Source organism: Salvelinus alpinus, chromosome 2, assembly GCF_045679555.1.
Source record: "Salvelinus alpinus chromosome 2, SLU_Salpinus.1, whole genome shotgun sequence".
In the NCBI taxonomy this organism is placed as follows: Eukaryota; Metazoa; Chordata; class Actinopteri; order Salmoniformes; family Salmonidae; genus Salvelinus; species Salvelinus alpinus.
In genome coordinates this window covers 102,969,959-102,989,856 of record NC_092087.1, presented here as the reverse complement: position 1 = coordinate 102,989,856, position 19,898 = coordinate 102,969,959, and the positions used below count along the sequence as shown (strand labels likewise).

At 41.3% G+C, this 19,898-nt stretch overlaps 3 protein-coding genes across 4 annotated transcripts in view; all 3 read left to right on the top strand.

Moving 5' to 3' along the window:
- LOC139547168 (zinc finger protein 32-like) overlaps positions 1-19,898 on the top strand; it is a 304,099-nt gene that overhangs the window by 194,037 nt on the left and 90,164 nt on the right. The gene's annotated exons all lie outside the window — the stretch shown is intronic.
- LOC139552066 (zinc finger protein interacting with ribonucleoprotein K-like) overlaps positions 8,872-19,898 on the top strand; it is a 28,154-nt gene continuing 17,127 nt past the window's right edge. The window contains exons 1-3 of the mRNA XM_071363445.1: positions 8,872-9,196; positions 11,445-11,575; positions 11,706-11,883. Of these exons, the coding sequence (XP_071219546.1) occupies positions 8,872-9,196; positions 11,445-11,575; positions 11,706-11,883 (634 nt within the window). The remainder of the gene's footprint in view (positions 9,197-11,444; positions 11,576-11,705; positions 11,884-19,898) is intronic.
- On the top strand, positions 17,495-19,783 carry LOC139547199 (zinc finger protein 135-like). Its single transcript, XM_071356290.1, has one exon. It carries the CDS (start codon positions 17,619-17,621, stop codon positions 18,663-18,665), a length of 1,047 nt encoding a protein of 348 aa, XP_071212391.1. The 5' UTR covers positions 17,495-17,618; the 3' UTR covers positions 18,666-19,783.

Here is a 19,898-nt window from a genome sequence, read left to right as displayed (position 1 = left end):
TTGACGGCAGCATTCGCGTGAAACTGAAAGCGCGAACCACTGCTTTTAACCAGGGCAAGGTGACCGGAAGCATGACCGAATACAAACAGTGTAGCTATTCTCTCCGCAAGGCAATCAAACAGGCCAAGTCTCAGTACAGAGACAAAATCGAGTCGGAATTCAACAGCTCAGACACAAGAGGTATGTGGCAGGGTCTACAGTCAATCACGGATTACAAAAAGAAAACCAGCCCCGTCGAGGACCAGGATGTCTTGCTCCCAGACAGGCTAAACAACTTTTTTGCCCGCTTTGAGGACAATACAGTGCCACTGACACGGCCCCCTACCAAAACCTGCGGGCTCTCCTTCACTGCAGCCGAGGTGAGTAAAACATTTAAACGTGTTAACCCTCGCAAGGCTGCAGGCCCAGACGGCATTCCCAGCCGCGTCCTCAGAGCATGCGCAGACCAGCTGGCTGGTGTGTTTACGGACATATTCAATCAATCCTTATCCCAGTCTGCTGTTCCCACATGCTTCAAGAGGGCCACCATTGTTCCTGTTCCCAAGAAAGCTAAGGTAACTGAGCTAAACGACTACCGCCCCGTAGCACTCACTTCCGTCATCATGAAGTGCTTTGAGAGACTAGTCAAGGACCATATCACCTCCACCCTACCGGACACCCTAGACCCACTCCAATTTGCTTACCGACCCAATAGGTCCACAGACGACGCAATCGCAACCACACTGCACACTGCCCTAACCCATCTGGACAAGAGGAATACCCATGTGAGAATGCTGTTCATCGATTACAGCTCAGCATTTAACACCATAGTACCCTCCAAACTCGTCATCAAGCTCGAGACCCTGGGTCTCGACCCCGCCCTGTGCAACTGGGTCCTGGACTTCCTGACGGGCCGCCCCCAGGTGGTGAGGGTAGGTAACAACATCTCCACCCCGCTGATCCTCAACACTGGGGCCCCACAAGGGTGCGTTCTGAGCCCTCTCCTGTACTCCCTGTTCACCCACGACTGCGTGGCCATGCACGCCTCCAACTCAATCATCAAGTTTGCGGATGACACTACAGTGGTAGGCTTGATCACCAACAACGACGAGACGGCCTACAGGGAGGAGGTGAGGGCCCTCGGAGTGTGGTGTCAGGAAAATAACCTCATACTCAACGTCAACAAAACAAAGGAGATGATTGTGGACTTCAGGAAACAGCAGAGGGAGCACCCCCCTATCCACATCGACGGGTCAGTAGTGGAGAAGGTGGAAAGTTTTAAGTTCCTCGGTGTACACATCACGGACAAACTGAACTGGTCCACCCACACAGACAGCGTTGTGAAGAAGGCGCAGCAGCGCCTCTTCAACCTCAGGAGGCTGAAGAAATTCGGCTTGTCACCAAAAGCACTCACAAACTTCTACAGATGCACAATCGAGAGCATCCTGTCGGGCTGTATCACCGCCTGGTACGGCAACTGCTCCGCCCACAACCGTAAGGCTCTCCAGAGGGTAGTGAGGTCTGCAGAACGCATCACCAGGGGCAAACTACCTGCCCTCCAGGACACCTACACCACCCGATGTCACAGGAAGGCCATAAAGATCATCAAGGACAACAACCACCCAAGCCACTGCCTGTTCACCCCGCTATCATCCAGAAGGCGAGGTCAGTACAGGTGCATCAAAGCAGGGACCGAGAGACTGAAAAACAGCTTCTATCTCAAGGCCATCAGACTGTTAAACAGCCACCACTAACATTTAGCGGCCGCTGCCAACATACTGACTCAACTCCAGCCACTTTAAAAATGGGAATTGATGGAAATTATGTAAAAATGTACCACTAGCCACTTTAAGCAATGCCACTTAATACAATGTTTACATACCCTACATTACCCATCTCATATGTATATATACTGTACTCTATATCATCTACTGCATCTTGCCATCTTTATGCAATACATGTACCACTAGCCACTTTAAACTATGCCACTTTATGTTTACATACCCTACAGTACTCATCTCATATGTATATACCGTACTCTATACCATCTACTGCATCTGCCATGCCGTTCTGTACCACCACTCATCCATATATCTTTATGTACATATTCTTTATCCCTTACACTTGTGTGTGTGTGTAAGGTAGTAGTGTGGAATTGTTAGGTTAGATTACTGTTGGTTATTACTGCATTGTCGGAACTAGAAGCACAAGCATTTCGCTACACTCGCATTAACATCTGCTAACCATGTGTATGTGACTAATAAAATTTGATTTGATTTGATTTGACTGTTAGAACTGTTAAGGCTCCATGGATTGATGAGGAATTTAAAAACTGTATGTTTGAAAGAGTTGGGGCAAAAGGAGTGGCTAATAAGTCTGGCTGCACATCTGGCTGGCTTACGTACTGCAAATGGAGAAATGATGTGACCAAACTCAACAAAATAATACACTTTATTAGGAAGCCAAGATCAATGATATAAAGAATGATGGAAAAAAAACTTGTAAAAAATCATAATGAAAGAAAAGCAGTGCAAGTATTGAATGTTGTAAAGTTAGTGTGAGAGAGGTGGAAAAATTGTTATCAATCAATAATGACATTGACAACTTAGATGGGAAGCTACTGAGGACAGTAGCTGACTCTATAGCCACTCCTATCTGTCATATGTTTAATCTGAGCCTAGAGGAAAGTCTTTGTCCTCAAGCCTGGAGGGAGGCCAAAGTAGTTCCACTACCCAAGAGTGGTAAAGCAGCCTTTACTGGTTCTAACAGCAGACCTATAAGCTTGCTGCCAGCTCTTAGCAAACGGTTGGGAAAAATTGTGTTTGACCAAATACAATGATATTTCTCTGTAAACAAATTAACAACAGACTTTCAGCATGCTTATAGAGAAGGGCACTCAACATGTGCTGCACTGACACAAATGACTGATGATTGGTTGAGAGAAATTGATAACAAGAAGATTGTGGGAGCTCTATTGTTAGATTTCAATGCAGCCTTTTATATTATTGACCATAACCTGTTTTTTAAGAATGTCTGTGCTATGGCTTTTCAACCTCAGCTCTGAATCCACATTATGGCTTTCTATCTACTAGAACTCAGAGGGTTTTTAATGGAAGCTTCTCTAATGTCAAACATATAAAGTGTAATGTACCTCAGGGCAGCTCTCTAGGCCCTATACTATTTTCTATTCTTACCAATGACCTGCCACTGGCATTAAACAAAGCATGTGTGTCCATGTATGCTGATTATTCAACCATATACGCATCAGCAACCACAGCTAATGATGTCACTGAAACACTTAACAAAGAGTTGCAGTCTGTTTTGGAATGGGTGGCCAGTAATAAACTGGTACTGAACATCTCTAAAACTAAGAGCATTGTATTTGGTACAAATCATTCCTTAAGTTCTAGACCTCAGCTGAATCTGGTAATGAATTGTGTTGCTGTTGAACAAGTTGAGGAGACTAAATTACTTGGCATTACCTTAGATTGTAAACTGTCATGGTCAAAACATATAGATTCAGTGGTTGTAAAGATGGGGAGAGGTCTAGCCTCAAAGAGATGGTCTACTTTTTTGACACCACACTCCAAAAAGCAAGTTCTGCAGGCTCTAGTTTTGTCTAATCTTGATTATTGTCCAGTCGTGTGGTCCAGTGCTGCAAGGAAAGACCTAGTAAAGCTGCAGCTGGCCCAGAACAGAGCGGCACGTTTTGCTCTTAATTGTAATCAGAGGGCTGATATTAATACTATGCATGCCAGTCTCTCTTGGCTAAGAGTTGAGGAGAGACTGACTGCATCACTTCTTTTTTTATAGGAAACATGAAAATGTGTTGAAAATCCCAAATTGTTTGCATAGTCTTGTAAGGGAATTCTGCCCTATGTGCACAAGAGACCACGGAAAACTTATTTGATCAGAGTTTACACTTACAGCAATTTGCAAGCAAGGCACTCAGTTCAAAAGATGGTGTTTTTCCTTTTTTATCCCCTACTGAGAATCACCCCGCCCAGGGTGATGTCCCTTAACTTTAATACCATATAAGCTCATAATTAATAGTTGCTAATACAAAGATGTCTCTGCTAGGCAGAGTTCAGCCTATTGCGTTTTTGGCAGTTAGTTTCCCAATCACTCTTCCCCTTATTGCTATCATGTCAGACTGGAAGTAAGACTGGAACATAGTATCAACAGGAACTCTTAGTTCCCTTTATCCATCTGTTACCTAAAATATAGTTTCAACATCTGACTTTGTACAGTTCACCTTTTCATGCACGTGCAGGGTGTCAACCACTGATTCTTAATCTCAAGCTAAAGCAACACATGAATCATTGTACTTTTGTCATCACAGGTGTTCCTATAATGTACAAATATCATCCAAGTTCTTACAAGTCAACTTACACACAGCTCTGACACACACACTTATCCCACCAGACATGCCACCGGGGGTCTTTTCACAGTCCCCAAGTTTCCAGAACAAATTCAAGAAAGCGTACAGTATTATATAGGGCCCTTATTGCATGGAACTTCCTTCCATCTCATATTGCTCAAACAAACAGCAAACCTGGTTTCAAAAAACAGATAAAGAAACACCTCACAGCACAACCCCTCTCCCCTATTTGACCTAGATAGTTTGTGTGTATACATTGATATGTAGGCTACGTGTGCCTTTTACAAAATGTATGTAGTTCTGTCCTTGAGCTGTTCTTGTCTATTGATGTTCTGTATTATGTGTCATGTTTTGTGTGGACCCCAGGAAGAGTAGCTGCTGCTTTTGCAACAGCTAATGGGGATCCTAATAAAATACCAAACTCTGTTATTCTCTCTGAGCTCAGAAATAAAGAATCTTGGTTTGACTTGGACTCCAGCAGATCCTTATTTTATAATATCCACCTCAACTCTCCCACGGATTACTGTTTATCATTGTCTCAATGAAGAGTTCTTTGTTTTACTTTCCAATAAACATTGTTTCCACGTCAAAATAAAAAACATCTTTAACATAATGAACCTTCACTATCTTCATCCCTAAACTAGCAACATTAACTATTGTCTATTGTTATTCTCAGTAACCTTCCTGGCCATATGAAATCCTAGCTAAATACAATGTTCCCACCAGTTTTCATGTGTTTGGTTATGCAAACGTTTGTTTATTTAATTATATTTCTCATTGAGATTAATATTTTTTAAATTCTGTATGGGTCACGCATTGCTTTGGTCATATGTTCCCTTATGGGTCAATGATTTTAATTAGAATATAGCAATGATGCTCTTTCCTCAATCACTTACAGGGAAAGTATTCAGACCCCTTGACTTTTCCCCATTTTGTTATGTTACAGCCTTATTCTTAAATGGATTAAATCAAACATTTTCCTCAGCAATCTACACACAATACCCCATATGACAAAGCGGAAACAAGTTTTTTATACATTTTTGCAAATGTTTTAAACACAAAAAAATTATTTACATAAGTATTCAGACCCTTTGCTATATGAGACTCATAATTGAGCTCAGGTGCATCCTGTTTCCATTGATCATCCTTGAGATGTTTCTTCAACTAGAATGGAGTCCACCTGTGGTAAATTCAATTGATTGGACATGATTTGGAAAGGCACACACCTGTCTATATAAGGTCCCACAGTTGAAAGTGCAGATCAGAGCAAAAACCTAGCCATGAGGTTGAAGGAACTGTCCGTAGAGCTCCGAGACAGGATTGTGTTGAGGCACAGATCTGGGGAAGGGTACCAAAACATTTCTGCAGCATTGAAGGCCCCTGATTTAGCCCCCTGCAGTAAAAGGTTATTCATGGAGTAAAATGATCTGTTTAAGTCATTAGTAAAGGGCACATTGGTAAGAATACAGTTATCTTTTATTTTGTGGTCTATATCCTGTCAATCATTTATTCCTTCATAAACAGAAAACCTATGTCTGCCTAAACACAACATGTGTGCAAGGGCCCCTCTAGGTTCACGACCTCTTGACCATTACATCTGGACAGCTGACAACTATTTTTTAAAGGGTAAAAGTGATCTGTTTAGGTCATCAGTAAAGGAAGTATAGTTAAAGAGTACAATGACCCTTTCAAAGAGGATGGTGTGAGGTCTCTGGGGCTTATTTTGGGGGGGTTGACTGAGACATCCCTCGGACACTCTTTTATGGAGGGTAAAATGTATCTGTTTAGGTCATCAGTAAAGGGGACATCTTAAATATTACAATGACCCTTTCAAAGACAGACATCCCCCGGACCTCCCCCCATAACTATTTTTAAAAGGGTAAAAATGATCTGTTTAGGTCGTTAGTAAAACATATGTTTTGAAAGACACCTGGGGGTCCAGGTTAGTTATTTTGTGTACATGTAACCGATGTGAAATGGCTAGCTAGTTAGCGGTGGTGCGCGCTAGCAGCCTTTCAGTCGTTGACGTCACTTGCTCTGAGACATTGAACTAGTGGTTCCCCTTGCTCTGCAAGGGCCGCGGCTTTTGTGGAGCGATGGGTAACGATGGGTGACTGTTGTTGGTGTGTGCAGAGGGTCCCTGGTTCGCGCCTGGGTATGGGCGAGGGGACGGACGTAAAGTTATAGTGTTACATACATATAGTTCCCCTGTGTGCAAGGGCCCCCTAGATTCACAACTTCTTGACCCTTAACATTCCCAGCCAAGGGGAGAGACAGAGGGAGAGAAAGAGAGAGAGAGATATATTTCATTGAAGGTAAATTACATTTTCTTTCAAACCTTTTATTTTATTCAAAAACTTTAGTACAGTCATTTAAACATACATATTACAATTATTAAAGTTTACTATGTAATATTAAATACAAAATTATGTCACTAATGTTTTTTTACTAAAGAACTTTATATAAATCATATATGTTATTATTACATGTAGCAACATGACAACAACATGGTAGCAACACAACATGGTGGCAACACCACATAACAACATGGTAGCAACCCCACATAACAACAACATGGCAGCAACACAATATGGTAGCAACACCACATAACAACAACATGGTAGCAAAACAACATGGCAGCAACACAACATGGTAGCAACACAACATGGTACAAACAGTATTGGGCACAGACAAGAGCACAAAGGCAAGAAGGTAGAGACAACAATACATCACACGAAGCAGCCACAACTGTCAGTAAGAGTGTCCATGATTGAGTCCTTGAATGAAGAGATGGAGATAAAACTGTCCAGTTTGAGTGTTTGTTGCAGCTTGTTCCCGTCGCTAGCTGCAGCAAACTGAAAAGAGGAGCGACCCAGGGATGTGTGTGCTTTGGGGACCTTTAACAGAATGTGACTGGCAGAACGGGTGTTGTATGTGGAGTATGAGGGCTGCAGTAGATATCTTAGCCAAGGGTGAGTGAGGCCTAAGAGGGTTTTATAAATAAGCATTAAACCAGTGGGTCTTGCGACTGGTATACAGAGATGACCAGTTTACAGAGGAGTATAGAGTGCAGTGAGGTGTCCTATAAGGAACATTGGTGGCAAATCTGATGGCCGAATGGTAAAGAACATCTTGCCGCCCAATGTATCCTACCATTACTATATCCAACCCAACTCCATGTGTTGCCACTATCATGTATCCTACCATGACTATATCCAACCCAACTCCATGTGTTGCCACTATCATGTATCCTACTTGGCTGAAGCTTTGATCCAGTGGAAGAAGTATTGAGGAGCAGGGAGGTTAAAGGTCACTTCAGGATACAGCTGTTACTCTACACTATCCCTAGATAATCCAGTAATGAGAGAAACTGAATAGAATATTTAGGGCCCTATAACATCTCTATCTATATATAACATCTGTATCAAATCCGTTGTCTTTTCTTTTTTTAACCTAATTCCATTTTCTCCGTTTTTCCAGGTTTCTGATTTGTCCCTGTTTTTCTGTTTTTCTCTCTAAATCACACTGTTAATAGAAAAACAACAATATTGGATGTTCTAAGTCCACAACAATACTTAAACCACATCAGGAGACCACTTTTGAAGTCTGAGAAAAATCTAAGAAATTTTCATTTTTGTGTGTAGATACCCTTTAATTCAAGTGGCACCAGCAAGAGCCTTGCTTGGTTAGTGGTGTCTCTGTAGCACACATGTGATTGCAGAGTTTGCTGAACAAATCACAACAGGATTGATGCAAATAATCATGATATCATTCTGCCAGGTAGGCATAGACTACTTTGTAGTTGACATCTAATTGACAAAGTTTGTGGGAAAGCTTTTCCATCAACCAGAAGATGGTTGTCATTAGCATAATCGCCCAAAAGCTAAACATAATGGTAGACAAATGCACTCAGACAGGGGCATTTCCGGGCTTTTTCCTCTTCAGAAAGTTGAAGGAAAATACAAATCACTTAGGCTAATTTAGACGACTTGCAGGCAGTGGTTTCAGAATAACTATGACATAAAAATGAAAACTCTTTAATCTGTCACCTAATCCTACCTAATGGGCAGGTCAGCCCTGGAGGAAAGTATTGGCTGTAAGAAGTAAGAGAAAACATAACATCTGTTTTTAATTTTTTATTAGCTCTCATGACATTGCTTGCAAGAATAAACATTGTAAATAATATTTTTCCAATCTGCGTTACCCACTCCAGTCAGCAGGTGGCGATTTGAGCCTTTCAGGGGATGCTGCTTGCGTGACGTATAATCTAGTGGACGGAACTGGAGGCTTCTTCAACAGCGACAAAAGGCTTCTGATTCAACCAACGTGGTGGTTTGCTAGCGAACATTAAACCGAAACATTGAAGCGTTTAAGACAAATCTTGTGTATATTATTCTTAGTGTTTTAAAAACAATTCTGTTTACATATCTACTAGTTCATTGAAACGTAGATTGCTTGTTAAATTAGCTAATGTGTTAAATTGATACTGCACTAGGCTAATCGCCCGGAACATGAGCTCACTAATCTCGACGGAGAAAGAAGCTCTGGTGAAAGGAGAGGAAGAAGCTTTCAGGATGAAAAGGGAGGAAGAGGAGGCTATCTCATTGAAAGAAGAAGAGGATGATATTACAGTGAAAGAGGAATATGGGAAAGAGGTTGTGGAAGAGGAGGAGGTAGAAGCTTTCAGAATCAAAAAGGAGGAAGATGCCATAACATTGAAAGAAGAGGAAGAACCTTTTGGAGTAAAAGAGGAAGAGGAGGCTATCTCAATTAAAGAGGAGGAGGAAGACGTTTTGGGAGTGAAAAAGGAGGAGGCTGAAGAGTCGATTAAGACCAGTGAGTACTGACTTAAAAACGGGCACAAAATATGCATTTCTTGAACTAATGTGGGGTTTGAAAGGGGCATTCTACTGAAGTTCTACACTTTAATATGTTGTTCAGTACTCAATAAATTGTTAACCTTTTGTCAATAGGGGGAGCTGTTAGCATTATTTTTTTTTTTACATTTCCAAATTAAACTGCCTCGTACTCAATTCTTGATCGTACAATATGCATATTATTGTTATTATTGGATAGAAAACAGTCTATAGTTTCTATAGGAGTTGAAATTTTGTCTCTGAGTGGTACAGAACAATTTCTACAGCACTTTTCATGACAGGGTTCAGATTTCAGAAATTTTTACCTCTGATCTGGGGTCTGTTTATAAGGCCACAGTGAATGCTATGAAGAAACCGACACTACCTACGTCTTCCTCTGGGTGTCTGTACGTCATCACGTTTTCAATGAAGTCTATGGGACGTTCACAGCCATTATAAATGACAAAAATGTACAGAGACCCCTCTTTCTCAACGTGCGCCTCAAGCGTGAAGGCCATCGGACCTGCCTCGTTCCAAATCGTTTTCTAACCAGCAGTATTTCTCCGGTCATGTTTTCAGTCGTTATAGTTGTTAAAAACATCATAATGTAGTGAATTTTAACCGTTTTATATCAATTTATATCCGTTTAGTGCGATTTTGAGGAATTTCTTTGTCGTGCACTCTGAAAGTTTGGACACGCTTTAGGGTGTCGGTCGTTGGTGATGGACATTTCGAAGGACAGAGGACATCTATCGACCAAAAGACGTTTATAACATAGAAAGGATACATTGCCCAAGAATATGATGGAAGATCAGCTCAAAGTAAGCAATATTTAATATGATAAACCGTGTTTCTGTCGAAATATTTTAAACGCATACATCGCCATTTTGTTTGGTATAGCTTCACTTGGCCAACCCTGTATTGAAAAGTAAGGATAATTTTAAAAATGTAAATCAGCGGTTGCATTAAGAACTAATTTGTCTTTCGATTCCTGTCAACCCTGTATTTTTTAGTCAAGTATATGATTAGCTTTTAATTAAACTAGATCACTCTGATAGATGACGTCAGACATATTGAGGCTTGATTTCCTAGTATTTTCATTGTGTAACCACGGTTTTGTATGGCTAAATATGCACCTTTTCGAACAAACTGTATATGTATGTTGTAAAATGATGTTACAGGAGTGTCATCGGAAGAATTCTGAGAAGGTTAGTGAAAAAATTAATATCTTTTGGCGGTGGTTACGTTATAGCGCTCTTTGGCTGGAATCGATGCTCTGGTAACGTTGGAACATGTAGTATGCTAACTTATCGATTTATTGTGTTTTCGCTGAAAAACGCTTAGAAAATCTGAAATATGGTCTGGAATCACAAGATCTGGGTCTTTCCATTGCTATGCTTTGTCTATTCTTATGAAATGTTTTATGATGAGTAAATTGGTCATACACGTTGCTCTATCTAGTAATTCTAGTGGATTTGTGATGGTCGGTGCAATTGTAAACTGTGATTTCTACCTGAAATATGCACTTTTTTCTAACAAAAACTATCCTATACCATGAATATGTTATCAGACTGTCATCTGATGGTTTTTTTTATAGGTTATTGGCTATCAATATCTTAGTTGAGCCGAATTGGTGATAGCACCTGAAGGAGTAAGAAACTGATGGAGTTAGAATAGTGGTGTATTTTGCTAACGTGTTTAGCTAATAGATTTACATATTTTGTCTTCCCTGTAAAACATTTTAAAAATCTGAAATGGTGGCTTTATTCACAAGATCTGTATCTTTCATCTGGTGTCTTGGACTTGTGATTTAATGATATTTAGATGCTACTATCTACTTCTGAAGCTATGCTATCTATGCTAATCAGTGTGTGGGGGGTGGGGGGTGCTCCCGGATCCGGGTTTCTGAGGCTGTAAAAGTTAAAGGTGCTATCCGTCATTGGTACATATATTTTTGTGACTTTTATATTAGATTTATTGAAATATCCATGTAGTCCACATTAAAGTGCACTTCATAAAACAGGCTTTTCAGAATTCAACATCTGGGAGCATAATTTCTAATAAATTTTCAAAGGGACGCAAAAGGACCCCTTTTCTTGGAACGACCCTTTTACATTTGCAACACAAACAACATTTTAGAAAATCATGATGAAAATGGCCATTATAGGCACTTTTTTAGACATATTCATGCCTCTTGTAAGACTCTGATTGCAATCGATGGTCATAAGTGCACCATCTGTTTGATGTTCTCGTTCACACAGGAGAGAGACGTGACTATCGTGGATCCTCTGGGGAGCCTCAACAACATCCTGATGCTGACGAGGCAGAGAAGAGTCTCTCCAGATCAGACCACCAGATGGTACAGCTTGGTCTGGTCTAGCATACAGCTTGCTCTATCGGGATCTGGGTTTCTGTAAGGCACTTTATGACAACAGTGACATCAGCATCCATAATGATATGTGTCTGTGTCCCCTCTTTATGGTTACCAGGACAACGCTAGCCCTTCCTCCCTCCTGGAGTCCCTGTGTCATGCCTCTCCCGGTAGCACCTTACTGCTGGGTATGAAGAGGTTGTCTGTGCAGCTGGTGGACTGCAGGAAAACAACGGGGCTGAGTGGAACTGTGAGAGGAGGAGAAGAGAAGAAAGGATCAGATTTGACACATCAAAGTAAGTGCTGTAGTTTAGTTTGAACAAATACAATAGATCTGGTATCTGTTACCAGGACAACCAGCAGAGTTCTGTTAGTTGACAGGAAGATAGACTGGTATCTGTTACCAGGACAACCAGCAGAGTTCTGTTAGTTGACAGGAAGATAGACTGGTGGATATGGATGTTATGAATATCATAACACTGAAAAAGGATTCTGCCAATGAAAAGAGAGAAACCAATAGACCATATAAACCTTGATGAAAGTTAGATTTAGAGAGAAAGTTTCAAGATAATCTGATGTAAGGGGCTTGTTTTACAAAAACTTTTCCTTAAAACATTATGGATGTTACATTGTCTGTCCCAGTCAACCCCCCCCCCTATCTTTACAAGACTGTTGAACAGGCAAACTAAACTCAAGACACTGTTAATTAATTAACTAATACTGGAGGAAAGCTGTGATCAGGCTGCCCACTCAAGAGAAAGCTTCAAACTGTAACCAGTGCTGGCAACCTGGTTCAGGTTATCAGTCAACCTACCAGGGTAGTTACAAACAGTACAGAAATTAAATCATCAACATATTTTGATCATATCTTTACTAATGCTGCAGAAATGTGTTTTAAAGCAGTATCCAGATCCATCAGTAGTAGTGATCACAATATAGTAGCCATGTCTAGGAAAACCACAGTTCCAAAGGCTGGGCCTAATATTGTGTAAAAGAGGTCATACAATAAGTTTTGTAGTGATTCCTATGTTGTTGATGTAAATAATATTTGTTGGTCCGTGGTGTGTAATGATGAGCAACCAGACGCTGCCCTTGACACATTTATGAAATTGCTTATCCCAGTTACTAATAAGCATGCACCCATTAAGAATATTACTGTAAAAACTGTTCAATCCATGTGGATTGATGAGGAATCAAAAAATGGTATGATGAAGAGGGATGCAAAAGAGTTGGCAAGCAGGTCTGGCTGTATAACTGATTGGCAAACGTATTGCAAATTGAGAAATCATGTGACTAAACTGAATAAAAAGAAGAAGAAACTACACTATGAAACAGATAAATGACATGAAGAATGATAGTAAAAATGTGCATGTGTCAGCATATGGTCTCACAAGGGGTCTGAGGGTCTCATCTCGGTACCTATTGGCAGTCAGGCTACCTCTGGCGAGCACATGGAGCGCTGTGCGGCCCCACATAGAAATGCCACCCCACACCATGACTGACCCACCACCAAACCGGTCATGCTGGAGGATGTTGCAGACAGCAGAACGTTCTCCACGGCGTCTCCAGACTCTGTCACGTCTGTCACATGTGCTCATGTGCTCAGTGTGAACCTGCTTTCATCTGTGAAGAGCACAGGGCGCCATTGGCGAATTTGCAAATCTTGGTGTTCTCTGGCAAATGCTAAACGTCCTGCACGGTGTTGGGCTGTAAGCACAACCCCCACCTGTGGACGTCGGGCCCTCATACCACCCTCATGGAGTCTGTTTCTGACCGTTTGAGCAGACACATGCACATTTGTGGCCTGCTGGAGGTCACTTTGCAGGGCTCTGGCAGTGCTCCTCCTTGCACAAAGGCGGAGGTAGCGGTCCTGCTGCTGGGTTGTTGCCCTCCTACGGCCTCCTCCACGTCTCTTGATGTACTGGCCTGTCTCCTGGTAGCGCCTCCATGCTCTGGACACTATGCTGACAGACACAGCAAACCTTCTTGCCACAGCTCGCATTGATGTGCCATCCTGGATGAGCTGCACTACCTGAGCCCCTTGTGTGGGTTGTAGACTCCGTCTCATGCTACCACTGGAGTGAAAGCACCGCCAGCATTCAAAAGTGACCAAAACTTCAGCCAGGAAGCATAGGAACTGAGAAGTGGTCTGTGGTCACCACCTGCAGAACCACTCCTTTATTGGGGGTGTCTTGCTAATTGCCTATAATTTCCACCTTTTGTCTATTCCATTTGCACAACAGCATGTGAAATTCAATCAGTGTTGCTTCCTAAGTGGACAGTTTGATTTCACAGAAGTGTGATTGACTTGGAGTTACATTGTGTTGTTTAAGTGTTCCCTTTATTTTTTTGAGCAGTGTATTTTTGTTTATTGTAGTTACTCTCAGTTTTAGGAACATCTTCCCAAATATTTCACTTTGTTTTTTTACTTTACCCAAAATATGACATCAGCGATAGTCAAAACGGGGAGATGTTACTGATGTGCTTTTTGTCTTCGACGTAAAAACAAGTTTTGGACTTCCACTTAAAATTACTTATTTTATGTTTAAGGAAGTGTGTACAGTCGTGGCCAAAAGTTTTGAGAATGACACAAATAAGAATTTTCACAGTCTGCTGCCTCAGTTTGTATGATGGCAATTTGCATATACTCCAGAATGTTATGAATAGTGATCAGATGAATTGTAATTAATTGCAAAGTCCAACTTTGACATGCAAATGAATTGAATCCCCCCCCCCAAAACTGGAAGCTTCAAAAGGAGGGTGGTGCTTGGAATCATTGTTCTTCTGTCACCCATGGTTACCTGCAAGGAAACATGTGTCGTCATCATTGCTTTGCACAAAAAGGGCTTCACAGGCAAGGATATTGCTGCCAGTAAGATTGCACCTATATCAACCATTTATCGGATCATCATTAACTTCAAGGAGAGCGGTTCAATTGTTGTGAAGAAGGCTTCAGAGCGGTTCAATTGTTGTGAAGAAGGCTTCAGGGTACCCAAGAAAGTCCAGCAAGCGCCAGGACCGTCTCCTACAGTTGATTCAGCTGCGGGATTGGGGCGCAACCAGTACATTGCTTGCTCAGGAATGGCAGCAGGCAGGTGTGAGTGCATCTGCACACAGACTGATATTCTGCAAAAGGTACAGGGATTGGACTGCTGAGGACTGGGGTACAGTCATTTTCTCTGATGAATCCCCTTTTTCGATTGTTTGGGGCATCTGGAAAAAAGCTTGTCCCGAAGAAGACAAGGTGAGCGCTTCCATCAGTCCTGTGTCATGACAACGGTAAAGCATCCTGAGACCATTCATGTGTGGGGTTGCTTTCAGCCAAGGGTGTGGGCTCACTCACAATGTTGCCTAAGAACACAGCCATGAATAAGGAATGCTACCAACACATCCTCCAAGAGCAACTTCTCCCAACCATCCAGCAACAGTTCGGTGACGAACAATGCCTTTTCCAGCATGAAGGAGCAGCTTGCCATAAGGCAAAAGTGATAAGTGACAAACTCCAAGCATTGATTATGCAAGAATGGTCTGCCATCAGTCAGGATGTTTTTGCCCAGAAGTTAATTGACACCAGGGTGGGTTGCAGAGGTCTTAAAAAATAAGGGTGAACACTGCAAATATTGACTCTTTGCATCAACTTCATGTCATTGCCAATAAAAGCCTTTGACACTTATGAAATGCTTGTAAATATACTTCAGTATTTCATAGTAACATCTGACAAAAATATCTGAAGACACTGAAGCAGCAAACTTTGTGGAAATTAATATTTGTGTCATTCTCAAAACTTTTGGCCACAACTGTAGGTCGCATTCTGTATCATACAGCTATGAAAGTTATATATTTAGAACCACCTGCTCGATTGGAATTAAGCGACGTCTGTGTCTTGAGTGTCCTAGAACGGTTTAGTTTTTTGTGTTCTGACTTGAAAAACAGAATGAATAAATAAGTAATGTAAACATTATCAGTAATTACCAGGAAACTCTACATTTGTTTTAAAATCACACCAAGATTGTTAAAACTGGCCTTAGGTTATTGAGCGACCTGATTAGGATTTACCCTCGTAGCAAGGCCAATTTATCATGTGGAGGTTTCATTCAGGTCTCTTTTTTTTTAAACACACTGTCTTTGGCAGGAGAAAGACCAGACTCAGAGGAACCAGGGACGTCCAAACCAACAAGAAGACACCAATGTTCCCACTGTGGAAAGTGTTTTAACCAGTTAACCACTTGCAACTATAGGGGGTGCTGTTCCGCATTAGCATATTTGTGTCTCCAAATTAAACTGCCTCGTGCTAAATTCTTGATCGTACAATATGCATATTATTGTTATTATTGGATAGAAAACAGTCTATAGTTTCTATAGGAGTTGAAATTTTGTCTCTGAGTGGTACAGAACAATTTCTACAGCACTTTTCATGACAGGGTTCAGATTTCAGAAATTTTTACCTCTGATCTGGGGTCTGTTTTTAAGGCGACAGTGAATGCTATGAAGAAACCGACACTGCCTACGTCTTCCTCTGGGTGTCTGTACGTCATCACGTTTTCAATGGAATCGATGGGACGTTCACAGCCATTATAAAAGACGAAAATGTACAGAGACCACCCTTTCTCAACGTGCGCCTGAAGCGTAAAGGACATCGGACCTGCCTCGTTCCAAATCGTTTTCTAACCAGCAGTATTTCTCCGGTCATGTTTTCAGTCGTTATAGTTGTTAAAAACATCATAATGTAGTGAATTTTAACCGTTTTATATCAATTTATATCCGTTTAGTGCGATTTTGAGGAATTTCTTTGTCGTGCACTCTGAAAGTTTGGACACGCTTTAGGGTGTCGGTCGTTGGTGATGGACATTTGGAAGGACAGAGGACATCTATCGACCAAAAGACGTTTATAACATAGAAAGGATACATTGCCCAAGAATATGATGGAAGATCAGCTCAAAGTAAGCAATATTTAATATGATAAACCGTGTTTCTGTCGAAATATTTTAAACGCATATATCGCCATTTTGTTTGGTATAGCTTCACTTGGCCAACCCTGTATTGAAAAGTAAGGATAATTTTAAAAATGTAAATCAGCGGTTGCATTAAGAACTAATTTGTCTTTCGATTCCTGTCAACCCTGTATTTTTTAGTCAAGTATATGATTAGCTTTTAATTAAACTAGATCACTCTGATAGATGACGTCAGACATATTGAGGCTTGATTTCCTAGTATTTTCATTGTGTAACCACGGTTTTGTATGGCTAAATATGCACCTTTTCGAACAAACTGTATATGTATGTTGTAAAATGATGTTACAGGAGTGTCATCGGAAGAATTCTGAGAAGGTTAGTGAAAAAATTAATATCTTTTGGCGGTGGTTACGTTATAGCGCTCTTTGGCTGGAATCGATGCTCTGGTAACGTTGGAACATGTAGTATGCTAACTTATCGATTTATTGTGTTTTCGCTGAAAAACGCTTAGAAAATCTGAAATATGGTCTGAAATCACAAGAACTGGGTCTTTCCATTGCTATGCTTTGTCTATTTTTATGAAATGTTTTATGATGAGTAAATTGGTCATACACGTTGCTCTATCTAGTAATTCTAGTGGATTTGTGATGGTCGGTGCAATTGTAAACTGTGATTTCTACCTGAAATATGCACTTTTTTCTAACAAAAACTATCCTATACCATGAATATGTTATCAGACTGTCATCTGATGGTTTTTTTTATAGGTTATTGGCTATCAATATCTTAGTTGAGCCGAATTGGTGATAGCACCTGAAGGAGTAAGAAACTGATGGAGTTAGAATAGTGGTGTATTTTGCTAACGTGTTTAGCTAATAGATTTACATATTTTGTCTTCCCTGTAAAACATTTTAAAAATCTGAAATTGTGGCTTTATTCACAAGATCTGTATCTTTCATCTGGTGTCTTGGACTTGTGATTTAATGATATTTAGATGCTACTATCTACTTCTGAAGCTATGCTATCTATGCTAATCAGTGTGTGGGGGGTGGGGGGTGCTCCCGGATCCGGGGTTAGTAGCAATGAAAGGTTACCAGTTAACTGACCTGTACCGACATGAGAGAATACACACAGGGGAGAAATCTTACCACTGCTCGCAGTGTGGAAAGAGTTTTAACCGGTCAGGGGATCTGAAAAAACACGAGAGAATACACACAGGGGAGAAGCCTTACCACTGCTCCCAGTGTGGCAAGTGTTTTAACCAGTTAGGGAACCTGAAAAAACACAAGAGAATACACACAGGTGAGAAGCTTTACCACTGCTCCCAGTGTGGAAAGTGTTTCAGCTGCTCAGGGGATCTAAAAAAACATGAGATGATACACACAGGGGAGAAGCTTTACCACTGCTCCCAGTGTGGAAAGTGTTTCAGCTGCTCAGGGGATCTAAAAAAACACGAGATAATACACACAGGGGAGAAGCCTTACCACTGCTCCCAGTGTGGAAAAAGTTTTAACCAGTTAAACAACTTAAAAGTTCATGAGATGATACACACAGGGGAGAAGCCTTACCACTGCTCCCAGTGTGGAAAGTGTTTTAACCAGTTTGGGAACCTGAAAACACACGAGAGAATACACACAGGTGAGAAGCCTTACCACTGCTCCCAGTGTGGAAAGTGTTTCAACTGGTCATGGGATCTAAAAATACACGAGAGAATACACACAGGGGAAATGCCTTACCACTGCTCCCAGTGTGGAAAGAGTTATAGCCATTTAAGGAACTTGAAAGCTCATGAGAGAATACACACAGGGGAGAAGCCTTACCACTGCTCCCAGTGTGGAAAGTGTTTCAGCCGGTCAGGGGGTCTGAAAAAACATGAGATAATACACACAGGGGAGAAGCCTTACCACTGCTTGCAGTGTGGCAAGTGTTTTAACCAGTTAGGGAACCTGAAACAACATGAGAGAATACATACAGTTGAAAAGCCTTACCACTGCTCACAGTGTGGAAAGTGTTTCAACCGGTCAGGGGATCTGAAAAGACATGAGAGAATACACACAGGGGAGAAGCCTTACCACTGCTCCCAATGTGGAAAGAGTTTTGCCCAGACAGGACACCTACAAACCCATTAGAAAATTCACACAGGGGAGAAGCCTTAACACTGCTCCCGGTGTGGAATGAGTTGGAAGGAGTTCAAACCAGAAAAGCAACCTCAACCAACATGAGATAATACACAATGGGGAGAAGCACACAAGATACCACAGGAAAACTTATTTGATCAGAGGTTAGTTTGTTTAATAAGGATTGCGCCCCGGAGTTTACACTCAGAAATTTGCAAGCAAGACACTCAGTTCAAAAGATGGTGTTTTCCCTTTTATCCCCTACTGAGGATCACCCCGCCCAGGGTGATGTCCCTTAACTTTAATACCATATAAGCTCATAATTAATAGTTGCTAATACAAAGATGTCTCTGCTAGGCGGAGTTCAGCTTATTGCGTTATTGGCAGTTAGTTTCCCAATCACTCTTCCCCTTATTGCTATCATGTCAGACTGGAAGTAAGACTGGAACATAGTATCAACAGGAACTCTTAGTTCCCTTTATCCATCTGTTACCTAAAATATAGTTTCTACACACAGACATTGACTTTGGACAGTTGACCTTTTCATGCACGTGCAAGGTGTCAACCACTGATTCTTAATCTCAAGTTAAAGCAACACAGAATCATTGTACTTTTGTCATCACAGGTGTTCCTATAATGTACAGATATCATCAAAGTTCTAACAAGTCAACTTACACACAGCTCTGACACACACACTTATCCCACCAGACATGCCACCGGGGGTCTTTTCACAGTCCCCAAGTTTCCAGAACAAATTCAAGAAAGCGTACAGTATTATATAGGGCCCTTATTGCATGGAACTTCCTTCCATCTCATATTGCTCAAATAAACAGCAAACCTGCTTTCAAAAAACAGATAAAGCAACACCTCACAGCACAACCCCTCTCCCCTATTTGACCTAGATAGTTTGTGTGTATGCATTGATATGTAGGCTACGTGTGCCTTTTACAAAATGTATGTAGTTCTGTCCTTGAGCTGTTCTTGTCTATTGATGTGCTGTATTATGTGTCATGTTTTGTGTGGACCCCAGGAAGAGTAGCTGCTGCTTTTGCAACAGCTAATGGGGATCCTAATAAAATACCAAACTCTGTTATTCTCTCTGAGCTCAGAAATAAAGAATCTTGGTTTGACTTGGACTCCAGCAGATCCTTATTTTATAATATCCACCACAACTCTCCCACGGATTGCTGTTTATCATTGTCTCAATGAAGACTTCCTCATTCCGCTTTCCTGGGGGCATTTACA

Bases quoted from the DNA above. Each gene is read 5' to 3' on its own strand.
- LOC139547199 (XM_071356290.1), top strand. From the start codon at position 17,619: ATGAAAGGTTACCAGTTAACTGACCTGTACCGACATGAGAGAATACAC.